Below are 25,350 nucleotides of genomic sequence, written 5' to 3'. Positions count from 1 at the left end.
AGTCACATCTCACATCCCTACTGGGTCAACTGGTACCAGACAGAGAACCAGCCACATCTCACATCCCTACTGGGTTGACTGGTACCAGACAGAACCAGCCACATCTCACATCCCTACTGGGTCGACTGGTACCAGACAGAGAACCAGCCACATCTCACATCCCTACTGGGTCGACTGGTACCAGACCGAACCAGCCACATCTCACATCCCTACTGGGTAGACTGGTACCAGACAGAGATCCAGTCACATCTCACATCCCTACTGGGTCGACTGGTACCAGACAGAGAACCAGCCACATCTCACATCCCTACTGGGTCGACTGGTACCAGACAGAACCAGCCACATCTCACATCCCTACTGGGTCGACTGGTACCAGACAGAACCAGCAACATCTCACATCCCTACTGGGTCGACTGGTACCAGACAGAGAACCAGCCACATCTCACATCCCTACTGGGTCGACTGGTACCAGACAGAACCAGCCACATCTCACATCCCTACTGGGTTGACTGGTACCAGACAGAGATCCAGGCACATCTCACATCCCTACTGGGTTGACTGGTACCAGACAGAACCAGCCACATCTCACATCCCTACTGAGTCGACTGGTACCAGACAGAACCAGCCACATCTCACATCCCTACTGGGTCGACTAGTACCAGACAGAACCAGCCACATCTCACATCCCTACTGGGTCGACTGGTACCAGACAGAGAACTAGCAACATCTCACATCCCTACTGGGTCGACTGGTACCAGACAGAGAACCAGCAACATCTCACATCCCTACTGGGTCGACTAGTACCAGACAGAACCAGCCACATCTCACATCCCTACTGGGTTGACTGGTACCAGACAGAACCAGCCACATCTCACATCCCTACTGGGTCGACTGGTACCAGACAGAGAACCAGCCACATCTCACATCCCTACTGGGTCGACTGGTACCAGACAGAACCAGCCACATCTCACATCCCTACTGGGTAGACTAGTACCAGACAGAGAACCAGCCACATCTCACATCCCTACTGGGTCGACTGGTACCAGACAGAGAACCAGCCACATCTCACATCCCTACTGGGTCGACTGGTACCAGACAGAACCAGCCACATCTCACATTCCTACTGGGTCGACTGGTACCAGACAGAACCAGCCACATCTCACATCCCTACTGGGTCGACTGGTACCAGACAGAGAACCAGCCACATCTCACATCCCTACTGGGTCGACTGGTACCAGACAGAACCAGCCACATCTCACATTCCTACTGGGTTGACTGGTACCAGACAGAGATCCAGGCACATCTCACATCCCTACTGGGTTGACTGGTACCAGACAGAACCAGCCACATCTCACATCCCTATTGAGTCGACTGGTACCAGACAGAACCAGCCACATCTCACATCCCTACTGGGTCGACTGGTACCAGACAGAACCAGCCACATCTCACATCCCTACTGGGTCGACTGGTACCAGACAGAGAACCAGCAACATCTCACATCCCTACTGGGTAGACTGGTACCAGACAGAACCAGCCACATCTCACATCCCTACTGGGTCGACTGGTACCAGACAGAGAACCAGCAACATCTCACATCCCTACTGGGTCGACTGGTACCAGACAGAACCAGCCACATCTCACATCCCTACTGGGTTGACTGGTACCAGACAGAACCAGCCACATCTCACATCCCTACTGGGTCGACTGGTACCAGACAGAACCAGCCACATCTCACATCCCTACTGAGTCGACTGGTACCAGACAGAACCAGCCACATCTCACATCCCTACTGGGTCGACTGGTACCAGACAGAACCAGCCACATCTCACATCCCTACTGGGTCGACTGGTACCAGACAGAGAACCAGCCACATCTCACATCCCTACTGGGTCGACTGGTACCAGACAGAGAACCAGCCACATCTCACATCCCTACTGGGTCGACTGGTACCAGACAGAGAACCAGCCACATCTCATACCACTAGAAGCCAAGAGGTTTCTAAACATCTTCTACCCTCAAGCCATAAGACTCCTGAACAGCTAATCAAAGGGCTACCCAGACCCCTCTTTACGCTGCTGCTACTCTCTGTTTATTATCTCTGCATAATCACTTTAACTCTACCTACATGTACATATTACCTCAATTACATCCACTAACCTGTACCCCAGCACATTGACTCTGTACAGGTACCCCCTGTATAAAGCCTCCACATTGACTCTGTACCGTAACACCCTGTATATAGTCTCCACATTGACTCTGTACCGGTACCCCCTGTATATAGCCTCCACATTGACTCTGTACCGGTACCCCCTGTATATAGCCTCCACATTGACTCTGTACCGGTACCCCCTGTATATAGCCTCCACATTGACTCTGTAGCGGTACCCCCTGTATATAGCCTCCACATTGACTCTGTAGCGGTACCCCCTGTATATAGCCTCCACATTGACTCTGTAGCGGTACCCCCTGTATATAGCCTCCACATTGACTCTGTACCGTAACACCCTGTATATATCCTCCACATTGTACCGTAACACCCTGTATATAGCCTCCACATTGACTCTGTACCGGTACCCCCTGTATATAGCCTCCACATTGACTCTGTACCGGTACCCCCTGTATATAGCCTCCACATTGACTCTGTACCGGTACCCCCTGTATATAGCCTCCACATTGACTCTGTAGCGGTACCCCCTGTATATAGCCTCCACATTGACTCTGTAGCGGTACCCCCTGTATATAGCCTCCACATTGACTCTGTAGCGGTACCCCCTGTATATAGCCTCCACATTGACTCTGTACCGTAACACCCTGTATATAGCCTCCACATTGACTCTGTTCCGTAACACTCTGTATATATCCTCCACATTGTACGTAACACCCTGTATATAGCCTCCACATTGACTCTGTACCGGTACCCCCTGTATATAGCCTCCACATTGACTCTGTACCGGTACCCCCTGTATATAGCCTCCACATTGACTCTGTAGCGGTACCCCCTGTATATAGCCTCCACATTGACTCTGTAGCGGTACCCCCTGTATATAGCCTCCACATTGACTCTGTAGCGGTACCCCCTGTATATAGCCTCCACATTGACTCTGTACCGTAACACCCTGTATATATCCTCCACATTGACTCTGTACCGTAACACCCTGTATATATCCTCCACATTGTACCGTAACACCCTGTATATAGCCTCCACATTGACTCTGTACCGGTACCCCCTGTATATAGCCTCCACATTGACTCTGTACCGGTACCCCCTGTATATAGCCTCCACATTGACTCTGTACCGGTACCCCCCTGTATATAGCCTCCACATTGACTCTGTAGCGGTACCCCCTGTATATAGCCTCCACATTGACTCTGTAGCGGTACCCCCCTGTATATAGCCTCCACACTGACTCTGTAGCGGTACCCCCTGTATATAGCCTCCACATTGACTCTGTACCGTAACACCCTGTATATAGCCTCCACATTGACTCTGTTCCGTAACACTCTGTATATATCCTCCACATTGTACGTAACACCCTGTATATAGCCTCCACATTGACTCTGTACCGGTACCCCCTGTATATAGCCTCCACATTGACTCTGTACCGGTACCCCCTGTATATAGCCTCCACATTGACTCTGTACCGTAACACCCTGTATATAGCCTCCACATTGACTCTGTTCCGTAACACTCTGTATATATCCTCCACATTGTACCGTAACACCCTGTATATAGCCTCCACATTGACTATGTACCGGTACCCCCTATATATAGCCTCCACATTGACTCTGTACCGGTACCCCCTGTATATAGCCTCCACATTGACTCTGTAGCGGTACCCCCTGTATATAGCCTCCACATTGACTCTGTACCGGTACCCCCTATAGATAACCTCCACGTTGACTCTGTAGCGGTACCCCCTGTATATATCCTCCACATTGACTCTGTACCGGTACACCCTGTATATAGCCTCCACATTTGACTCTGTACCGTAACACCCTGTATATAGCCTCCACATTGACTCTGTACCGTAACACTCTGTATATATCCTCCACATTGTACCGTAACACCCTGTATAAAGCCTCCACATTGACTCTGTACCGGTACCCCCTGTATATAGCCTCCACATTGACTCTGTACCGGTACCTCCTGTATTTAGCCTCCACATTGACTCTGTACCGTAACACCCTGTATATAGCCTCCACATTGACTCTGTACCGTAACACTCTGTATATATCCTCCACATTGTACCGTAACACCCTGTATATAGCCTCCACATTGACTCTGTAGCGGTACCCCCTGTATATAGCTTCCACATTGACTCTGTACCGGTACCCCCTGTATATAGCCTCCACATTGACTCTGTACCGTAACACCCTGTATATAGCCTCCACATTGACTCTGTACCGGTACCTCCTGTATATAGCCTCCACATTGACTCTGTACCGGTACCCCCTGTATATAGCCTCCACATTGACTCTGTACCGGTACCCCCTGTATATAGCCTCCACATTGACTCTGTAGCGGTACCCCCTGTATATAGCCTCCACTTTGACTCTGTAGCGGTACCCCCTGTATATAGCCTCCACATTGACTCTGTACCGGTACCCCCTGTATATAGCCTCCACATTGACTCTGTAGCGGTACCCCCTGTATATAGCCTCCACATTGACTCTGTACTGTACCCCCTGTATATAGCCTCCACATTGACTCTGTACCGTAACACCCTGTATATAGCCTCCACATTGACTCTGTACCGTAACACTCTGTATATATCCTCCACATTGTACCGTAACACCCTGTATATAGCCTCCACATTGACTCTGTACCGGTACCCCCTGTATATAGCCTCCACATTGACTCTGTACCGGTACCCCCTATAGATAACCTCCACGTTGACTCTGTACTGGTACCCCCTGTATATAACCTCCACATTGACTCTGTACATTTACATTTAAGCTCTTATCCAGAGCGACTTACAAATTGGTGCATTCACCTTATGATATCCAGTGGAACAACCACTTTACAATAGTACATCTATATCTTTTTTTTGGGGGGGGGAGGTTAGAAGGATTACTTTATCCTATCCTATGTATTCCTTAAAGAGGTGGGGTTTCAGGTGTCTCCGGAAGGTGGTGATTGACTCCGCTGTCCTGGCGTCGTGAGGGAGCTTGTTCCACCATAGGGGTGCCAGAGCAGCGAACAGTTTTGACTGGGCTGAGCGGGAACTGTGCTTCCTCAGAGGTAGGGGGGCCAGCAGGCCAGAGGTGGTTGAACGCAGTGTCCTTGTTTGGGTGTAGGGCCTGATCAGAGCCTGAAGGTACGGAGGTGCCGTTCCCCTCACGGCTCCGTAGGCAAGCACCATGGTCTTGTAGCGGATGCGAGCTTCAACTGGAAGCCAGTGGAGAGAGCGGAGGAGCGGGATGACGTGAGAGAACTTGGGAAGGTTGAACACCAGACGGGCTGCGGCGTTCTGGATGAGTTGTAGGGGTTTAATGGCACAGGCAGGGAGCCCAGCCAACAGCGAGTTGCAGTAATCCAGACGGGAGATGACAAGTGCCTGGATTAGGACCTGCGCCGCTTCCTGTGTGAGGCAGGGTCATACTCTGCGAATGTTGTAGAGCATGAACCTACAGGATCAGGTCACCGCCTTGATGTTAGTGGAGAACGACAGGGTGTTGTCCAGGGTCACGCCAAGGTTCTTAGCACTCTGGGAGGAGGACACATTGGAGTTGTCAACCGTGATGGCGAGATCATGGAACGGGCAGTCCTTCCCCGGGAGGAAGAGCATCTCCGTCTTGCCGAGGTTCAGCTTGAGGTGGTGATCCGTCATCCACACTGATATGTCTGCCAGACATGCAGAGATGCGATTCGCCACCTGGTTATCAGAAGGGGGAAATGAGAAGATTAATTGTGTGTCGTCTGCATAGCAATGATAGGAGATGCCATGTGAGGATATGACAGAGCCAAGTGACTTGGTGTATAGCGAGAATAGGAGAGGGCCTAGAACAGAGCCCTGGGTGACACCAGTGGTGAGAGCACGTGGTGCGGAGACAGATTCTCGCCACGCCACCTGGTAGGAGCGACCTGTCATGTAGGACGCAATCCAAGCGTGGGCCACGCCGGAGATGCCCAACTCGGAGAGGGTGGAGAGGAGGATCTGATGGTTCACAGTATCAAAGGCAGCAGATAGGTCTAGAAGGATGAGAGCAGAGGAGAGTTAGCTTTAGCAGTGCGGAGAGCCTCCGTGACACAGAGAAGAGCAGTCTCATTTGAATGACCAGTCTTGAAACCTGACTGATTTGGATCAAGAAGGTCATTCTGAGAGAGATAGCAGGAGAGCTGGCCAAGGACGGCACATTCAAGAGTTTTGGAGAGAAAAGAAAGAAGGGATACTGGTCTGTAGTTGTTGACATCGGAGGGATCGAGTGTAGGTTTTTTTCAGAAGGGGTGCAACTCTCGCTCTCTTGAAGACAGAAGGGACGTAGCCAGCGGTCAAGGATGAGTTGATGAGCAAGGTGAGGTAAGGGAGAAGGTCTCCGGAAATGGTCTGGAGAAGAGAGGAAGGGGATAGGGTCAAGCGGGCAGGTTGTTGGGCGGCCAGCCGTCACAAGACGCGAGATTTCATCTGGAGAGAGAGAGGAGAAAGAGGTCAAAGCACAGGGTAGGGCAGTGTGAACAGGACCAGCGGTGTCGTTTGACTTAGCAAACGAGGATCGGATGTCGTCGACCTTCTTTTCAAAATGGTTGACGAAGTCATCCGCAGAGAGGGAGGAGGGGGGGAGTGGGAGGAGGATTCAAGAGGGAGGAGCAGGTGGCAAAGAGCTTCCTAGGGTTAGAGGCAGATGCTTGGAATTTAGAGTGTTAGAAAGTGGCTTTAGCAGCAGTGACAGAAGAGGAAAATGTAGAGAGGATGCCAGGTCCGCAGGGAGGCGAGTTTTCCTCCATTTCCGCTCGGCTGCCCGGAGCCCTGTTCTGTGAGCTCGCAATGAGTCGTCGAGCCACGGAGCAGGAGGGGAGGACCGAGCCGGCCTGGAGGATAGGGGACATAGAGTGTCAAAGGATGCAGAAAGGGAGGAGAGGAGGGTTGAGGAGGCAGAATCAGGAGATAGGTTGGAGAAGGTTTGAGCAGAGGGAAGAGATGATAGGATGGAAGAGGAGAGAGTAGCTGGAGAGAGAGAGCGAAGGTTGCGACGGCGCAATACCATCCGAGTAGGGGCAGAGTGAGAAGTGTTGGATGAGAGCGAGAGGGAAAAGGATACAAGGTAGTGGTCGGAGACTTGGAGGGGAGTTGCAATGAGATTAGTGGAAGAACAGCATCTAGTAAAGATGAGGTCAAGCGTATTGCCTGCCTTGTGAGTAGGGGGGGTAAGGTGAGAGGGGTGAGGTCAAAAGAGGAGAGGAGTGGAAAGAAGGAGGCAGAGAGGAATGAGTCAAAGGTAGACGTGGGGAGGTTAAAGTCACCCAGAACTGTGAGAGGTGAGCCATCCTCAGGAAAGGAACTTATCAAGGCGTCAAGCTCATTGATGAACTCTCCAAGGGAACCTGGAGGGCGATAAATGATAAGGATGTTAAGCTTGAAATGGCTGGTAACTGTGACAGCATGGAATTCAAAGGAGGCGATAGACAGATGGGTCAGGGGAGAAAGAGAGAATGTCCACTTGGGAGAAATGAGGATTCCAGTGCCACCACCCCGCTGGCCAGATGCTCTCGGGGTATGCGAGAACACGTGGGCAGACGAGGAGAGAGCAGTAGGAGTAGCAGTGTTATCTGTGGTAATCCATGTTTCCGTCAGCGCCAAGAAGTCGAGGGACTGGAGGGTAGCATAGGCTGAGATGAACTCTGCCTTGTTGGCAGCAGACCGGCAGTTCCACCTGGAACTCCACGTGGGTCGTGCGCGCTGGGACCACCAGGTTAGAGTGGCAGCGGCCACGCGGTGTGAAGCGTTTGTATGGCCTGTGCAGAGGGGAGAGAACAGGGATAGACAGACACATAGTTGACAGGCTACAGAAGAGGCTACGCTAATGCAAAGGAGATTGGAATGACAAGTGGACTACACGTCTCAAATGTTCAGAAAGTTAAGCTTACGTTGCAAAAATCTTATTGACTAAAATGACTAAAATGAAACAGTACTGCTGGCTGGTGAAGTAGGCTAGCTAGCAGTGGCTGCGTTGTTGACTTTGTTTGAAAGTGTAGCTGGCTAGGTAACCTCGATAGTTTCAGTACTACACCTTATCATGATACAAAGGCAACTATGTAGCTAGCTAACATAACACTAATCAAGACGTTCCTTTGTAATGTATTTAGTTTCTACGATGCTGCTCGTCGGTAATAGTTGGCTAGGTTTGGAAAAATGGCGTCGCGGGGGACGAAAATAGCTGGCTAGCTAACCTCGATAATTACTCTAAACTACACAATTATCAAACTATGACAAAGACAACTATGTAGCTAGCTAACACTACACTACTCAAATCGTTCCGTTGCAATGTATAAGTTTCTACAGTGCTGCTAGTCGGTAAAGGTTGGCTAGCTAGGAACGGCTTTGCGGCGGACGAAAATAGCTGGCTAGCTAACCTCGATAATTACTCTAAACTACACAATTATCTTTGATACAAAGACAGCTATGTAGCTAGCTAAAAAATTGCTCAGATCAAACAAATCAAACCGTTGTAATGTAATGAAATTTAATATTACCTGCGGAGCGAAGTGCAGCACGACTGGCAAATCAGTAAACCCGCAATGTACCGTAACACCCTGTATATAGCCTCCACATTGACTCTGTACCGTAACACCCTGTATATAGCCTTGCTTGTTATTTTACTGCTGCTGTTTAATTATTTGTTACTTCTATTTTCAAATGTTTTGTTATCTATTTTTTAGTTAACCTCTCTTGGGTATGTGGGACGTGACCGTCCCACCTGCGGGACACACTCCCAACAGCCAGTGAAATAGCAGGGCGGCAAATTCAAAACAACCAAAATCTCATAATTCAGATTTCTCAAACATACGACTATTTTACACCATTTTAAAGATACACTTCTCCTTAACCTCTTACATCTAGACGTTCCGCTAGCGGAACACCTGCTCCAATATCCAATGATAGGCGTGGCGCGAATTACAAATTCCTCAAAAATACAAAAACTTCAATTTTTCAAACATATGACTATTTCACAGCATTTTAAAGACAAGACTCTCCTTTATCTAACCACACTGTCCGATTTCAAAAAGGCTTTACAGCGAAAGCAAAACATTAGATTATGTCAGCAGAGTACCCAGCCAGAAATAATCAGACTACCCATTTTTCAAGATAGCATATAATGTCACAAAAACCCAGAAGACAGCTAATTGCAGCACTAACCTTTGATGATCTTCATCAGATGACACACCTAGGACATTATGTTATACAATACATGCATGCTTTGTTCAATCAAGTTCATATTTATATAAAAAAACAGCTTTTTACATTAGCATGTGACGTTCAGAACTAGCATACCCCCCGCAAACTTCCGGGGAATTTACTAACAATTTACTAAATTACTCACGATAAACGTTCACAAAAAGCATAACAATTATTTTAAGAATTATAGATACAGAACTCCTCTATGCACTCGATATGTCCGATTTTAAAATAGCTTTTTGGTGAAAGCACATTTTACAATATTCTAAGTACATAGCCCAGCCATCACGGGCTAGCTATTTAGACACCCGGCAAGGTTAGCCTTCACCAAAATCAGATTTACTATTATAAAAGTTTGATTACCTTTTGTTGTCTTCGTCAGAATGCACTCCCAGGACTGCTACTTCAATAACAAATGTTGGTTTGGTCCAAAATAATCCATCGTTATATCCGAATAGCGGCGTTTTGTTCGTGCGTCCCAGACACTATCCGAAATGGTAAATCAGGGTCGTGCGCATGGCGCAATTCGTGACCAAAAAATTCTAAATATTCCATTACCGTACTTCGAAGCATGTCAACCGCTGTTTAAAATATTCCGACCGGGAATCTCCTTTTCGGCAAACAGAGGAAAAATCACAAAGACGGGGGCGGCCAGGGCACGCGCCTAAGCCCAGAGTCCCTTGATCGGCCACTTGAGAAAGGCGATAATGTGTTTCAGCCTGGGGCTGTGATGACGACATTCAGGTTTTTCCCGGGCTCTGAGCGCCCATGGAAGACGTAGGAAGTGTCACGTTAGAGCAGAGATCCTTTGTAAAAGATAGAGATGGCAAAGAAGTTCAAGAAATGGTCAGACAGGCCACTTCCTGTAAAGGAATCTCTCAGGTTTTGACCTGCCATTTGAGTTCTGTTATACTCACAGACACCATTCAAACAGTTTTAGAAACTTTGGAGTGTTTTCTATCCAAAGCCAATAATTATATGCATATTCTAGTTACTGGGCAGGAGTAGTAACCAGATTAAATCGGGTACGTTTTTTATCCAGCTGTGAAAATACTGCCCCCTAGCCAAAACAGGTTAATGCAACCACATTGTCCGATTTCAAAAAGGCTTTACAGCGAAAGCAAAACATTAGATTATGTTAGGAAACCACCTAAACAAGAAAAGCCACACAGCCATTTTCCCTAGCAAGGAGAGGCGCACAAAAACCAGAAATACAGCTAAAATGAAGCATTAACCTTTGACGATCTTCATCAGATGACACTCATAGGACATCATGTTACACAATACATGTATGTTTTGTTCGATCAAGTTCATATTTATATCCAAAAACAGCATTTTACATTGGCGCGTGTTGTTCAGAAAATGTTTGCCTCCCAAAACCTCCGGTGAATGTGCACATTAATTTACAGAAATACTCATCATAAACGTTGACAAAATATACAACAATTATTTAAAGATTTATAGATACACTACTTCTTAATACAACCGCTGTGTCAGATTTCAAAATAACTTTACGGAGAAAGCACATTGTTCAATATTCTGAGAACAGAGCTCAGCCATCAATGCAAGCTATACAGCTACCCGCCAAGTCATGGCATCAACAAAACTCTAAATTAGTGTTATAAATCTTTCCTTACCTTTGCTGATCCTCGGCGGAATGCGCTTGCAGGACTCCCACTTCCACAAGAATTGTTCATTTGTTCGATAAAGTCCATAATTTATGTCCAAATACCTCTGTTTTGTTGGCGCGTCCAGAACACTAATCCAAAGGCACGATGAAGGAGTGCAAATCAATAGACGAAAAGCTCAAAAGTTCCATTACCGTTTGTAGAAACATGTCAAACGATGATTACAATCAGTCCTTAGGGTGTTTTTAACATAAATAATCAATAATATTCCAACCGGACAATAGCGTATTCATTACAGAAGAAAAATAAAAAATGCTAGCCATGCGTGAACGCGCAGGAAGTAACTACATGACCTCAGACAGTCCACTGCTTGAACCGGCTGTTATTCCCTCAAAATTCACCATAGAAGACTCAAACAACTTTCTAAAGACTGTTGACATCTAGTGGAAGCCGTAGGAAGTGCAAAATGACCCCACAGACACTGTAGTTTCAATAGGCAATGGTTTGAAAGACTACAAGTCTCAGATTTCCCACTTCCTGGTTGGATTTTTCTCATGTTTTTGCCTGCCATATGAGTTCTGTTATACTCACAGACATCATTCAAACAGTTTTAGAAACTTCAGAGTGTTTTCTACCCAAATCTACCAATAATATGCATTTCTGGGCCCGAGTAGAAGGCAGTTTAATTTGGGTACGTTTTTCATCCGGCCATGAAAATACTGCCCCCTACCCAAGAGAGGTTTTAACACTTAATTTTTTTAAAATTATCTTCTTAAAGTATTGTTGGTTAAGGGCTTGTAAGTAAGCATTTCAATGTAATGTCTACACCTGTATTCGGAGCATGTGAGAAATACAATGAGATTGAGGGGGAAAAAACGATTTAATACATTTTAGAATAAGGCTGTAACGTAACAACATTTGGAAAAAGGCAAGGGGTCTGAATACTTTCCAAAGGCACTATATATATATTTTTGCACTATGAGGTTGGAATGCTACTGTGAAAATAATGATAATGCCCTTTTAGTGGAAGAGCTGTTTGAAAAGATCGCCTGAAATATCAGCCTGTTTTGGTGGGATGGAGTTTTGGCCTGCCTGGTGACATAGTTAATAGACCAATAAGAAAGAGTTCCAAACCTCTCTGCCAATGACAGCTAGTTTTCAGTTTTCCTCTCCCTACTCAGACCTCTCGGTCTATAAGCACCCTAACCTGACAGAACCAATCTGATGCCCTGCTTCTCTTTTCCTCTGGGTTTATAACCTTAACCATCATCACGGTTCATTCCAGATTGTTCTTCTGATTTTTTCCTGGGCCTGAGAATCGCAGGCTTCATCGCTAATGTCTCTCTCTCTCTCTCTCTCTCTCTCTCTCTCTCTCTCTCTCTCTCTCTCTCATAGGATTTCCTGATGGAAACATTTATCATGTTCAAGGACCTCATTGGGAAGAATGTCTACCCTGGTGACTGGGTCATCATGAACATGATGCAGAATAAGTGAGTACTGTACAGGGACTGGGTGGCTGTACACACACACACAAACACACATCTCGCCGTGCCGTTGTTGCCTAGGAACGGCAGTCTGAATCAGGAGTGAGGAAGGGAAGTATTTTTATCTCTGTCACGAAACCACACGGGCCTCGGCGTCCACACGGGTCTCGGGGGTCCACACGGGCCTCGGGAGTCCACACGGGCCTCGGCGTCCACACGGGCCTCGGCGTCCACATGGGTCTCGGGGGTCCACACGGGCCTCGGGGGTCCACACGGGCCTCGGCGTCCACACGGGCCTCGGCGTCCACACTGCAAACAGAAGAGGGAGGGACGGATGAGTAAAACAATAACATGAATGATAGAGAGTCTGGGTTTGTTTGGGGGTTTATAACAGTTGGCTAATCTCCTCAGTGACGGTCCTCATCTGATCGTCCTCATCTCTTTACTTTGTTGCTGCTCGTAACTATTGTATTTTATTTAGGTGCTTCACTCCCCTTCACCAACTATCTCCCACGTGTGTCTGGTAAAGAAAATAAATACTGGAATTAAGTGTGGTTTTGAAGTTAAGTTCTGAGTCACAGTGGAGGTTTTGTTTGAGACGAGAGTCTGTTTTGATGTAGTTGTCAGATCGAAGAGAAAGAAGTATGAAACAGTTTTAGGACTTTTACATGTTCATCTGTGGAGTTAGCAATTGTTTTACAAAAAATGCTCACGTATATCCAATTAAAAAACAAAACCTTGACAATACACTCCCACTTTGCCTATGTGTCAGTATGTACAGTATGTTCAGTGTCTGTCTGTAGATCATAACATACCACTAGACTACAGTCTGTCTATAGATCATAACATACCACTAGACTATAGTCTGTCTATAGATCATAACATACCACTAGACTACAGTCTGTCTATAGATCCATAACATACCACTAGACTACAGTCTGTCTATAGATCATAACATACCACTAGACTACAGTCTGTCTATAGAGCATAACATACCACTAGACTACAGTCTGTCTATAGATCCATAACATACCACTAGACTACAGTCTGTCTATAGATCATAACATACCACTAGACTACAGTCTGTCTATAGATCCATAACATACCACTAGACTACAGTCTGTCTATAGATCATACCATACCACTAGACTACAGTCTGTCTATAGATCATAACATACCACTAGACTATAGTCTGTCTATAGATCCATAACATACCACTAGACTACAGTCTGTCTATAGATCACAACATACCACTAGACTACAGTCTGTCTATACAGTGGGGCAAAAAGTATTTAGTCAGCCACCAATTGTGCAAGTTCTCCCACTTAAAAAGATGAGAGAGGCCTGTAATTTTCATCATAGGTACACTTCAACTATGACAGACAAAATGAGAAAAAGAATTCCAGAAAATCACATTGTAGGATTTTTAATGAATTTATTTACAAATTATGGTGGAAAATAAGTATTTGGTCAATAACAAAAGTTTATCTCAATACTTTGTTATATACCCTTTGTTGGCAATGACACAGGTCAAACGTTTCTGTAAGTCTTCACAAGGTTTTCACACACTGTTGATGGTATTTTGGCCCATTCCTCCATGCAGATCTCCTCTAGAGCAGTGATGTTTTGGGGCTGTCGCTGGGCAACACGGACTTTCAACTCCCTCCAAAGATTTTCTATGGGGTTGAGATCTGGAGACTGGCTAGGCCACTCCAGGACCTTGAAATGCTTCTTACGAAGCCACTCCTTCGTTACCCGGGCGGTGTGTTTGGGATCATTGTCATGCTGAAAGACCCAGCCACGTTTCATCTTCAATGCCCTTGCTGATGGAAGGAGGTTTTCACTCAAAATCTCACGATACATGGCCCCATTCATTATTTCCTTTACACGGATCAGTCGTCCTGGTCCCTTTGCAGAAAAACAGCCCCAAAGCATGATGTTTCCACCCCCATGCTTCACAGTAGGTATGGTGTTCTTTGGATGCAACTCAGCATTCTTTGTCCTCCAAACACGACGAGTTGAGTTTTTACCAAAAAGTTCTATTTTGGTTTCATCTGACCATATGACATTCTCCCAATCCTCTTCTGGATCATCCAAATGCTCTCTAGCAAACTTCAGACGGGCCTGGACATGTACTGGCTTAAGCAGGGGGACACGTCTGGCACTGCAGGATTTGAGTCCCTGGCGGTGTAGTGTGTTACTGATGGTAGGCTTTGTTACTTTGGTCCCAGCTCTCTGCAGGTCATTCACTAGGTCCCCCCGTGTGGTTCTGGGATTTTTGCTCGCCGTTCTTGTGATCATTTTGACCCCACGGGGTGAGATCTTGCTTGGAGCCCCAGATCAAGGGAGATTACCAGTGGTCTTGTATGTCTTCCATTTCCTAATAATTGCTCCCACAGTTGATTTCTTCAAACCAAGCTGCTTACCTATTGCAGATTCAGTCTTCCCAGCCTGGTGCAGGTCTACAATTTTGTTTCTGGTGTCCTTTGACAGCTCTTTGGTCTTGGCCATAGTGGAGTTTGGAGTGTGACTGTTTGAGGTTGTGGACAGGTGTCTTTTATACTGATAACAAGTTCAAACAGGTGCCATTAATACAGGTAACGAGTGGAGGACAGAGGAGCCTCTCAAAGAAGAAGTTACAGGTCTGTGAGAGCCAGAAATCTTGCTTGTTTGTAGGTGACCAAATACTTATTTTCTACCATAATTTGCAAATAAATTCATTAAAAACCCTACAATGTGATTTTCTGGATTTTTTTCTCATTTTGTCTGTCATAGTTGACGTGTACCTATGATGAAAATTACAGGCCGCTCTCATCTTTTTAAGTGGGAGAACTTGCACAATTGGTGGCTGACTAAATACTTTTTTGCCCCACTGTAGATCCATAACATACCACTAGACTACAGTCTGTCTATAGATCATAACATACCACTAGACTACAGTCTGTCTATAGATCATAACATACCACTAGACTATAGTCTGTCTATAGATCCATAACATACCACTAGACTACAGTCTGTCTATAGATCATAACATACCACTAGACTACAGTCTGTCTATAGATCATAACATACCACTAGACTACAGTCTGTCTATAGATCCATAACATACCACTAGACTATAGTCTGTCTATAGATTCATAACATACCACTAGACTACAGTCTGTCTATAGATCATAACATACCACTAGACTACAGTGGGAGGGATATGCTATTAGCTCATAGAAACACATTGAACAACAGATAGTCCTTACTGCTATTAGCCAATAGAAACCCATTGAATAACAGATAGTCCTTACTGCTATTAGCCAATAGAAACACATTGAATAACAGATAGTCCTTACTGCTATTAGCCAATAGAAACCCATTCAATAACAGATAGTCCTTACTGCTATTAGCCAATAGAAACACATTGAATAACAGATCGTCCTTACTGCTATTAGCCAATAGAAACACATTGAATAACAGATCGTCCTTACTGCTATTAGCCAATAGAAACCCATTGAATAACAGATAGTCCTTACTGCTATTAGCCAATAGAAACACATTGAATAACAGATAGTCCTTACTGCTATTAGCCAATAGAAACACATTGAATAACAGATAGTCCTTACTGCTGTTAGCCAATAGAAACACATTGAATAACAGATAGTCCCTCCCAAACATCTAAAGGAGGTTTGTTCTGAAGTGTATATTCTATATCTGTGATATATATATATATATATATATATATATATATATATATATATATACACGAATGATCAGGCAACATATATATTTGTATTTAACCTCTTATTTTCTACACTAAACAGTCTCCATATGTACTTCCATTTGTTTTTTCCAACTGTTACCGGGGGTATCTTCAGATGAGTCTTGTGAGGCCCTCAGCTTCCTAGAGCCAATCAACTGACATGTTTGTGTTTGTTCGAGGCTCCTTTGGGGTCGTATTAGTGTGTTGCCTAACACTGTTAGGACGCCGCAGACTGAAGTTAGCAGATCGGCTTGTGGGGGTCCTATTAGTGTGTTGCCTAACACTGTTAGGACGCCACAGACTGAAGTTAGCAGATCGGCTTGTGGGGGTCATATTAGTGTGTTACCTAACACTGTTAGGACTCTACAGACTGAAGTTAGCAGATTGGCTTGTGGGGGTCATATTAGTGTGTTACCTAACACTGTTAGGACTCTACAGACTGAAGTTAGCAGATTGGCTTGTGGGGGTCATATTAGTGTGTTGCCTAACACTGTTAGGACGCTACAGACTGAAGTTAACAGATCGGCTTGTGGGGGTCATATTAGTGTGTTACCTAACACTGTTCGGACTCTACAGACTGAAGTTAGCAGATCGGCTTGTGGGGGTCGTATTAGTGTGTTACCTAACACTGTTAGGACGCCACAGACTGAAGTTAGCAGATCGGCTTGTGGGGGTCGTAGAGCAAAACGGGGAACAACATTGTGTTCGTGAGACTCCCATCTTTCCATGGGGGTCGTAATAGTTTGTTGGCCAGACCGTTTGGACGCTACAGAGGATTTTGTGAGAAGACCTGATTTTCAGGAGGTCTCATGGTCTGACAAACGGCGTTCTAGCGCTGTCAGCTTTCACACATTTTTCTGTGGATTATTTTATTATGCTGATTAGATTTCCAAGGGGTGCAGACTCTAAGGGGTTAACATTATAAATCATGTCAGTGTGGATTTAACACTAGGAAGCCTGACAGTCTGGCTGACCTTTTGTTTCAATCTGATATAATGTTTATATCTGGTAATGTACACTGCTCAAAGAAATAAAGGGAACACTTAAACAACACAATGTAACTCCAAGTCAATCACACTTCTGTGAAATCAAACTGTCCACTTAGGAAGCAACACTGATTGACAATAAATTTCACATGCTGTTGTGAAAATGGAATAGACATCAGGTGGAAATTATAGGCAATTAGCAAGACACCCCCAATAAAGGAGTGGTTCTGCAGGTGGTGACCACAGACCACTTCTCAGTTCCTATGCTTCCTGGCTGATGTTTTGGTCACTTTTGAATGCTGGCGGTGCTTTCACTCTAGTGGTAGCATGAGACGGAGTCTACAACACACACAAGTGGCTCAGGTAGTGCAGCTCATCCAGGATGGCACATCAATGCGAGCTGTGGCAAGAAGGTTTGCTGTGTCTGTCAGCGTAGTGTCCAGAGCGTGGAGGCGCTACCAGGAGACAGGCCAGTACATCAGGAGACGTGGAGGAGGCCATAGGAGGACAACAACCCAGCAGCAGGACCGCTACCTCCGCCTTTGTGCAAGGAGGAGCAGGAGGAGCACTGCCAGAGCCCTGCAAAATGACCTCCAGCAGGCCACAAATGTGCATGTGTCTGCTCAAACGGTCAGAAACAGACTCCATGAGGGTGGTATGAGGGCCCGACGTCCACAGGTGGGGGGTTGTGCTTACAGCCCAACACCGTGCAGGACGTTTGGCATTTGCCAGAGAACACCAAGATTGGCAAATTCGCCACTGGCGCCCTGTGCTCTTCACAGATGAAGCAGGTTCACACTGAGCACATGTGACAGAGTCTGGAGACGCCATGGAGAACATTCTGCTGCCTGCAACATCCTCCAGCATGACCGGTTTGGCGGTGGGTCAGTCATGGTGTGGGGTGGCATTTCTTTGGGGGGCCGCACAGCCCTCCATGTGCTCGCCAGAGGTAGCCTGACTGCCATTAGGTACCCAGATGAGATCCTCAGACCCCTTGTGAGACCATATGCTGGTGTGGTTGGCCCTGGGTTCCTCCTAATACAAGACAATGCTAGACCTCATGTGGCTGGAGTGTGTCAGCAGTTCCTGCAAGAGGAAGGCATTGATGCTATGGACTGGCCCGCCCGTTCCCCAGACCTGAATCCAATTGAGCACATCTGGGACATCATGTCTCGCTCCATCCACCAACGTCACGTTGCACCACAGACTGTCCAGGAGTTGGCGGATGCTTTAGTCCAGGTCTGGGAGGAGATCCCTCAGGAGACCATCCGCCACCTCATCAGGAGCATGCCCAGGCGTTGTAGGGAGGTCATACAGGCACGTGGAGGCCACACACACTACTGATTCTCATTTTGACTTGTTTTAAGGACATTACATCAAAGTTGGATCAGCCTGTAGTGTGGTTTTCCACTTTAAATTTGAGTGTGACTCCAAATCCAGACCTCCATGGGTTGATAAATTGGATTTCCATTGATTATTTTTGTGTGATTTTGTTGTCAGCACATTCAACTATGTAAAGAAAAAAGTATTTAATAAGATTATTTCATTCATTCAGATCTAGGATGTGTTATTTTAGTGTTCCCTTTATTTTTTTTAGCAGTATATTAAACCTTGTGAGCCTGTTACACAGACCCTCATACAATCCTTACCATGTGGTCCTTCTATCCGGATAGGAACGGTCAGTGTGGCTCTTCTCAGTCTCTGTCCTTACGATGTGGTCCTTCTATCCGGATAGGAACGGTCAGTGTGGCTCTTCTCAGTCTCTGTCCTTATGATGTGGTCCTTCTATCCGGATAGGAACGGTCAGCATGGCTCTTCTCAGTCTCTGTCCTTACGACGTGGTCCTTCTATCCGGATAGGAACGGTCAGTGTGGCTCTTCTCAGTCTCTGTCCTTACGATGTGGTCCTTCTATCCGGATAGGAACGGTCAGTGTGGCTCTTCTCAGTCTCTGTCCTTACGATGTGGTCCTTCTATCCGGATAGGAACGGTCAGTGTGGCTCTTCTCAGTCGTTACTACCCAATGTGTCAGACTAACTTCAGCTCGTTGTGAAGTGTAAGATGTGGTTGACTTTGGGTTGTTTGGCCCGTTGGAGAAGTATCCTCAAGGCCCGTATCATTACAGTCAATCATTGTGTATCTGCCTTGTCAGTGCAGTAGCACCAGTCCTACACATCACAACACCATTTCTCTCTGTTCCACTCCTGTTCTCTCCTTTTGCTTTGTGACAGAGACGTATTGTATTTTGTTCTGTATTTCAGGTGGTCAGCAGTTTGCAGGTTGTTATAGTGTTGTTTCATTCTGTTAAACTTCTCGTCTGACTCATTGTGTTTATATCTTTAGCTACTTCTGAATAATGCACCTGTCGTTTGGCTGACAAATTAACAAACATTTTCAGTTTGTTTCTGTTGTCCCACCAGTTTCCCCTCCCCTCATTCTGTATCCAAGGTGCCACAACCATTCATTCTCTGTCCTTACGAGACAGAGAGAGGTACTGTTCTGTTTAATCCAGCCAGTTCTGTTCCATTCATTCTCTGTCCTTACGAGACAGAGAGAGGTACTGTTCTGTTTAATCCAGCCAGTTCTGTTCCATTCATTCTCTGTCCTTACGAGACAGAGAGAGGTACTGTTCTGTTTATTCCAGCCAGTTCTGTTCCATTCATTCTCTGTCCTTACGAGACAGAGAGAGGTACTGTTCTGTTTAATCCAGCCAGTTCTGTTATTCATTCTTTGTACGAGACAGAGAGAGGTACTGTTCTGTTTAATCCAGCCAGTTCTGTTCCATTCATTCTTTGTCCTTACGAGACAGAGAAGGTACTGTTCTGTTTAATCCAGCCAGTTCTTTCATTCATTTGTTACGACGAGAGAGGTACTGTTCTGTTTAATCCAGCCAGTTCTGTTCCATTCATTCTCTGTCCTTACGAGACAGAGAGAGGTACTGTTCTGTTTAATCCAGCCAGTTCTGTTCCATTCATTCTCTGTCCTTACGAGACAGAGAGAGGTACTGTTCTGTTTAATCCAGCCAGTTCTGTTTCCATGTACCTTCCATTAATAATAGTATGTTTTATTTGAAATGGCACCCTATTCCCTATAGAGTGCAGGGCCAATAGGGCAGTGTCATATTATCCTTTACTTTTGAATCTGCATCCATAGGGCCCTGGTCTAAAGTAGTGCACTATATAGGGAATAGGGTGCCATAGGGTCCTGGTCTAAAGTAGTGCACTATATTTATTTTATTTCACCTTTATTTATAAAAAGCTCTGACGAAGGCCGTTAGGTCGATACGTAAGCTTATTAAATATCAGTGATACTATCAAGAGCAGTGTGCGGTTTCCTTTTTCATTCAACCTTTATTTAACCAGGTAGGCCAGTTGAGAACAAGTTCTCATTTACAACTGCGACCTGGCCAAGATAAAGCAAAGCAGTTTGACACAAACAACAACACAGAGTTACACATGGAGTAAAACAAACATACAGTCAATAAAACAGTAGAAAAATAAGTCTATATACAATGTGAGCAAATGAGGTGAGATAAGGGAGGAAAAGGCAAAAAAAGGCCATGGTGGCGAAGTAAATACAATATAGCAAGTAAAACACTGGAATGGTAGATTTGTAGTGGAAGAAAGTGCAAAGTAGAAATATAAATAATGGGGTGCAAAGAAGCAAAATAAATAAATAAATAAATACAGTAGGGGAAGGGGTAGTTGTTTGGGCTAAATTATAGATGGGCTATGTACAGGTGCAGTGATCTGTGAGCTGCTCTGACAGCTGGTGCTTAAAGCTAGTGAGGGAGATATGAGTCTCCAGCTTCAGAGATTATAGGGAATATATACTGCTCAAAAAATAAAGGGAACACTTAAACAACACATCCTAGATCTGAATGAAAGAAATAATCTTATTAAATACTTTTTTCTTTACATAGTTGAATGTGCTGACAACAAAATCACACAAAAATAATCAATGGAAATCCAATTTATCAACCCATGGAGGTCTGGATTTGGAGTCACACTCAAATTTAAAGTGGAAAACCACACTACAGGCTGATCCAACTTTGATGTAATGTCCTTAAAACAAGTCAAAATGAGGCTCAGTAGTGTGTGTGGCCTCCACGTGCCTGTATGACCTCCCTACAACGCCTGGGCATGCTCCTGATGAGGTGGCGGATGGTCTCCTGAGGGATCTCCTCCCAGACCTGGACTAAAGCATCCGCCAACTCCTGGACAGTCTGTGGTGCAACGTGACGTTGGTGGATGGAGCGAGGCATGATGTCCCAGATGTGCTCAATTGGATTCAGGTCTGGGGAACGGGCGGGCCAGTCCATAGCATCAATGCCTTGCTCTTGCAGGAACTGCTGACACACTCCAGCCACATGAGGTCTAGCATTGTCTTGCATTAGGAGGAACCCAGGGCCAACCGCACCAGCATATGGTCTCACAAGGGGTCTGAGGATCTCATCTCGGTACCTAATGGCAGTCAGGCTACCTCTGGTGAGCACATGGAGGGCTGTGCGGCCCCCCAAAGAAATGCCACCCCACACCATGACTGACCCACCGCCAAACCGGTCATGCTGGAGGATGTTGCAGGCAGCAGAACGTTCTCCACGGCGTCTCCAGACTCTGTCACGTCTGTCACATGCTCAGTGTGAACCTGCTTTCATCTGTGAAGAGCACAGGGCGCCAGTGGCGAATTTGCCAATCTTGGTGTTCTCTGGCAAATGCCAAATGTCCTGCACGGTGTTGGGCTGTAAGCACAACCCCCACCTGTGGACGTCGGGCCCTCTTACCACCCTCATGGAGTCTGTTTCTGACCGTTTGAGCAGACACATGCACATTTGTGGCCTGCTGGAGGTCATTTTGCAGGGCTCTGGCAGTGCTTCTCCTGCTCCTCCTTGCACAAAGGCGGAGGTAGCGGTCCTGCTGCTGGGTTGTTGCCCTCCTACGGCCTCCTCCACGTCTACTGATGTACTGGCCTGTCTCCTGGTAGCGCCTCCATGCTCTGGACACTACGCTGACAGACACAGCAAAGCTTCTTGCCATAGCTCGCATTGATGTGCCATCCTGGATGAGCTGCACTACCTGAGCCACTTGTGTGGGTTGTAGACTCTGTCTCATGCTACCACTAGAGTGAAAGCACCGCCAGCATTCAAAAGTGACCAAAACATCAGCCAGGAAGCATAGGAACTGAGAAGTGGTCTGTGGTCCCTGCCTGCAGAACCACTCCTTTATTGGGGGTGTCTTGCTAATTGCCTATAATTTCCACCTGTTGTCTATTCCATTTGCACAACAGCATGTGGAATTTATTGTCAATCAGTGTTGCTTCCTAAGTGGACAGTTTGATTTCACAGAAGTGTGATTGACTTGGAGTTACATTGTGTTGTTTAAGTGTTCCCTTTATTTTTTGAGCAGTGTACATTGTAGATGCTGCCTAAAAGCAGGTTCATGTGGGGACCACATGCTCTGCTCTACTCTGCTCTGCCCCGCTCTGCTCTGCCAGCTCAGTGTTGCTGCGACATGCAGTCTTTAATCAGGGCTGTGTGAGAGAACTGAAGGTGTGATTGAGTTCACACCAGCCTCTCTCTTGAGTCAGACTTCAAGGTCTGAGGTGAAAGGATGACAGTAGGCAGTGGGAAAACTCCATGCCCCAGTCTCAGAAGGATGACAGTAGCCAGTAGGAAAACTCCATGCCCCAGACTCAGAAGGATGACAGTAGCCAGTGGGAAAACTACATGCCCCAGTCTCAGAAGGATGACAGTAGCCAGTAGGAAAACTCCATGCCCCAGACTCAGAAGGATGACAGTAGCCAGTGGGAAAACTCCATGTCCCAGTCTCAGAAGGATGACAGTAGCCAGTGGGAAAACTCCATGCCCCAGTCTCAGAAGGATGACAGCAGCCAGTAGGAAAACTCCATGCCCCAGACTCAGAAGGATGACAGTAGCCAGTGGGAAAACTCCATGTCCCAGTCTCAGAAGGATGACAGTAGCCAGTGGGAAAACTCCATGCCCCAGTCTCAGAAGGATGACAGCAGCCAGTGGGAAAACTCCATGTCCCAGTCTCGGAAGGATGACAGTAGCCAGTGGGAAAACTCCATGCCCCAGTCTCAGAAGGATGACAGTAGCCAGTGGGAAAACTCCATGTCCCAGTCTCAGAAGGATGACAGTAGCCAGTGGGAAAACTCCATGTCCCAGTCTCAGAAGGATGACAGTAGCCAGTGGGAAAACTCCATGTCCCAGTCTCAGAAGGATGACAGTAGCCAGTGGGAAAATTCCATGTCCCAGTCTCAGAAGGATGACAGTAGCCAGTGGGAAAACTCCATGTCCCAGTCTCAGAAGGATGACAGTAGCCAGTGGGAAAACTCCATGCCCCAGTCTCAGACCAGTTCTCTGATTCTAAAGTTGGAGTCTGTTTTCAAATGTCTGGTCCGTGGTCAACGAACCTTTTGCTTGTAAAAACCTATTTATTTCTGTCATAACGGTGTGTAAAAACATGTTCTGTACCAAGCTAAAAGCTCTGACCAGAAAGCTGAAAGGTTTGTTGATGGAAGAGTGATGTCCTAAAAGTGGTCCCTCCACACAAAAACAAAAAGGTCCTTCACAATGAGCAGGAAACCAAGTGATTTCCACAGCATTATTAATATCACGTTGATCAGCAGTGATCAAAGGCTCCTTTTAAAAGCCTGTTTTGCATAGAAATATTGTCCTCTTCCTTCCTGTCCACTACAGCAGTGTGTCGGGTAGTGTCCCAAATAGCACCCTATTTCATATATAGTGCACTACTTTAGGACAGGGCCCTATGGCACCATATTCCATATATAGTGCACTACTTTAGACCAGAGCCCTATGGCACCCTATTCCATATGTAGTGCACTACTTTATGACATGGCCCTATATAGGGAATATGATGCCATTTAAGACGCAGACTTGGTCATGTGTTTGTACCACACTCCACCCACGGGCCCAGGGCTGAGCAGAGTACCACACACCACCCACGGGCCCAGGGCTGAGCAGAGTACCACACACCACCCACGGGCCCAGTGCAGGGCTGAGCAGAGTACCACACTCCACCCACGGGCCCAGTGCAGGGCTGAGCAGAGTACCACACTCCACCCACGGGCCCAGTGCAGGGCTGAGCAGAGTACCAGACACCACCCACGGGCCCAGTGCAGGGCTAAGCAGAGCGCTCTCTAGTCTTTCATGTCATGTGTCTGTTTGTAGACTCTGTGGACACTCACGCCAACCAAAAAGCCCCAGATACAGCTGGCCAGGCCTTTGTGATGCCACTACTAATGAGATGTGCATTCATCCGTCTGCTGCCTGCCGTATTCAACAGCTCTCCCTGGCTCTCCTCCTGGCCTGGCTAGGAGAACATATGTCTGTCTCCTTCCTCGTGGTCTGGCTAGGAGAACATATGTCTGTCTCCTTCCTCCTGGTCTGGCTAGGAGAACATATGTCTGTCTGTCTCCTTCCTCCTGGTCTGGCTAGGAGAACATATGTCTGTCTGTCTCCTTCCTCGTGGTCTGGCTAGGAGAACATATGTCTGTCTCCTTCCTCCTGGTCTGGCTAGGAGAACATATGTCTGTCTGTCTCCTTCCTCCTGGCCTGGCTAGGAGAACATATGTCTGTCTCCTTCCTCCTGGTCTGGCTAGGAGAACATATGTCTGTCTCCTTCCTCCTGGCCTGGCTAGGAGAACATATGTCTGTCTGTCTCCTTCCTCCTGGCCTGGCTAGGAGAACATATGTCTGTCTGTCTCCTTCCTCCTGGCCTGGCTAGGAGAACATATGTCTGTCTGTCTCCTTCCTCCTGGTCTGGCTAGGAGAACATATGTCTGTCTGCTGTCTCCTTCCTCCTGGCCTGGCTAGGAGAACATATGTCTGTCTCCTTCCTCCTGGCCTGGCTAGGAGAACATATGTCTGTCTGTCTCCTTCCTCCTGGCCTGGCTAGGAGAACATATGTCTGTCTCCTTCCTCCTGGCCTGGCTAGGAGAACATATGTCTGTCTGCTGTCTCCTTCCTCCTGGCCTGGCTAGGAGAACATATGTCTGTCTCCTTCCTCCTTGCCTGGCTAGGAGAACATATGTCTGTCTGTCTCCTTCCTCCTGGCCTGGCTAGGAGAACA

General features: G+C 46.6%; 1 protein-coding gene across 7 annotated transcripts in view; it reads left to right on the top strand.

Annotated features, from left to right (window-relative positions):
- LOC106591860 (dedicator of cytokinesis protein 1) overlaps positions 1 to 25,350 on the top strand; it is a 723,705-nt gene that overhangs the window by 307,364 nt on the left and 390,991 nt on the right. For all 7 annotated transcript variants that reach the window (XM_045687698.1, XM_045687691.1, XM_045687686.1 and 4 more), the window contains exon 29: positions 12,419 to 12,513. In XM_045687698.1, coding sequence (XP_045543654.1) covers positions 12,419 to 12,513 — 95 coding nt within the window. The remainder of the gene's footprint in view (positions 1 to 12,418; positions 12,514 to 25,350) is intronic.

Source organism: Salmo salar, chromosome ssa01 (assembly GCF_905237065.1).
Source record: "Salmo salar chromosome ssa01, Ssal_v3.1, whole genome shotgun sequence".
NCBI lineage: Eukaryota > Metazoa > Chordata > Actinopteri > Salmoniformes > Salmonidae > Salmo > Salmo salar.
This window is presented reverse-complemented; position numbering and strand designations above follow the sequence as displayed.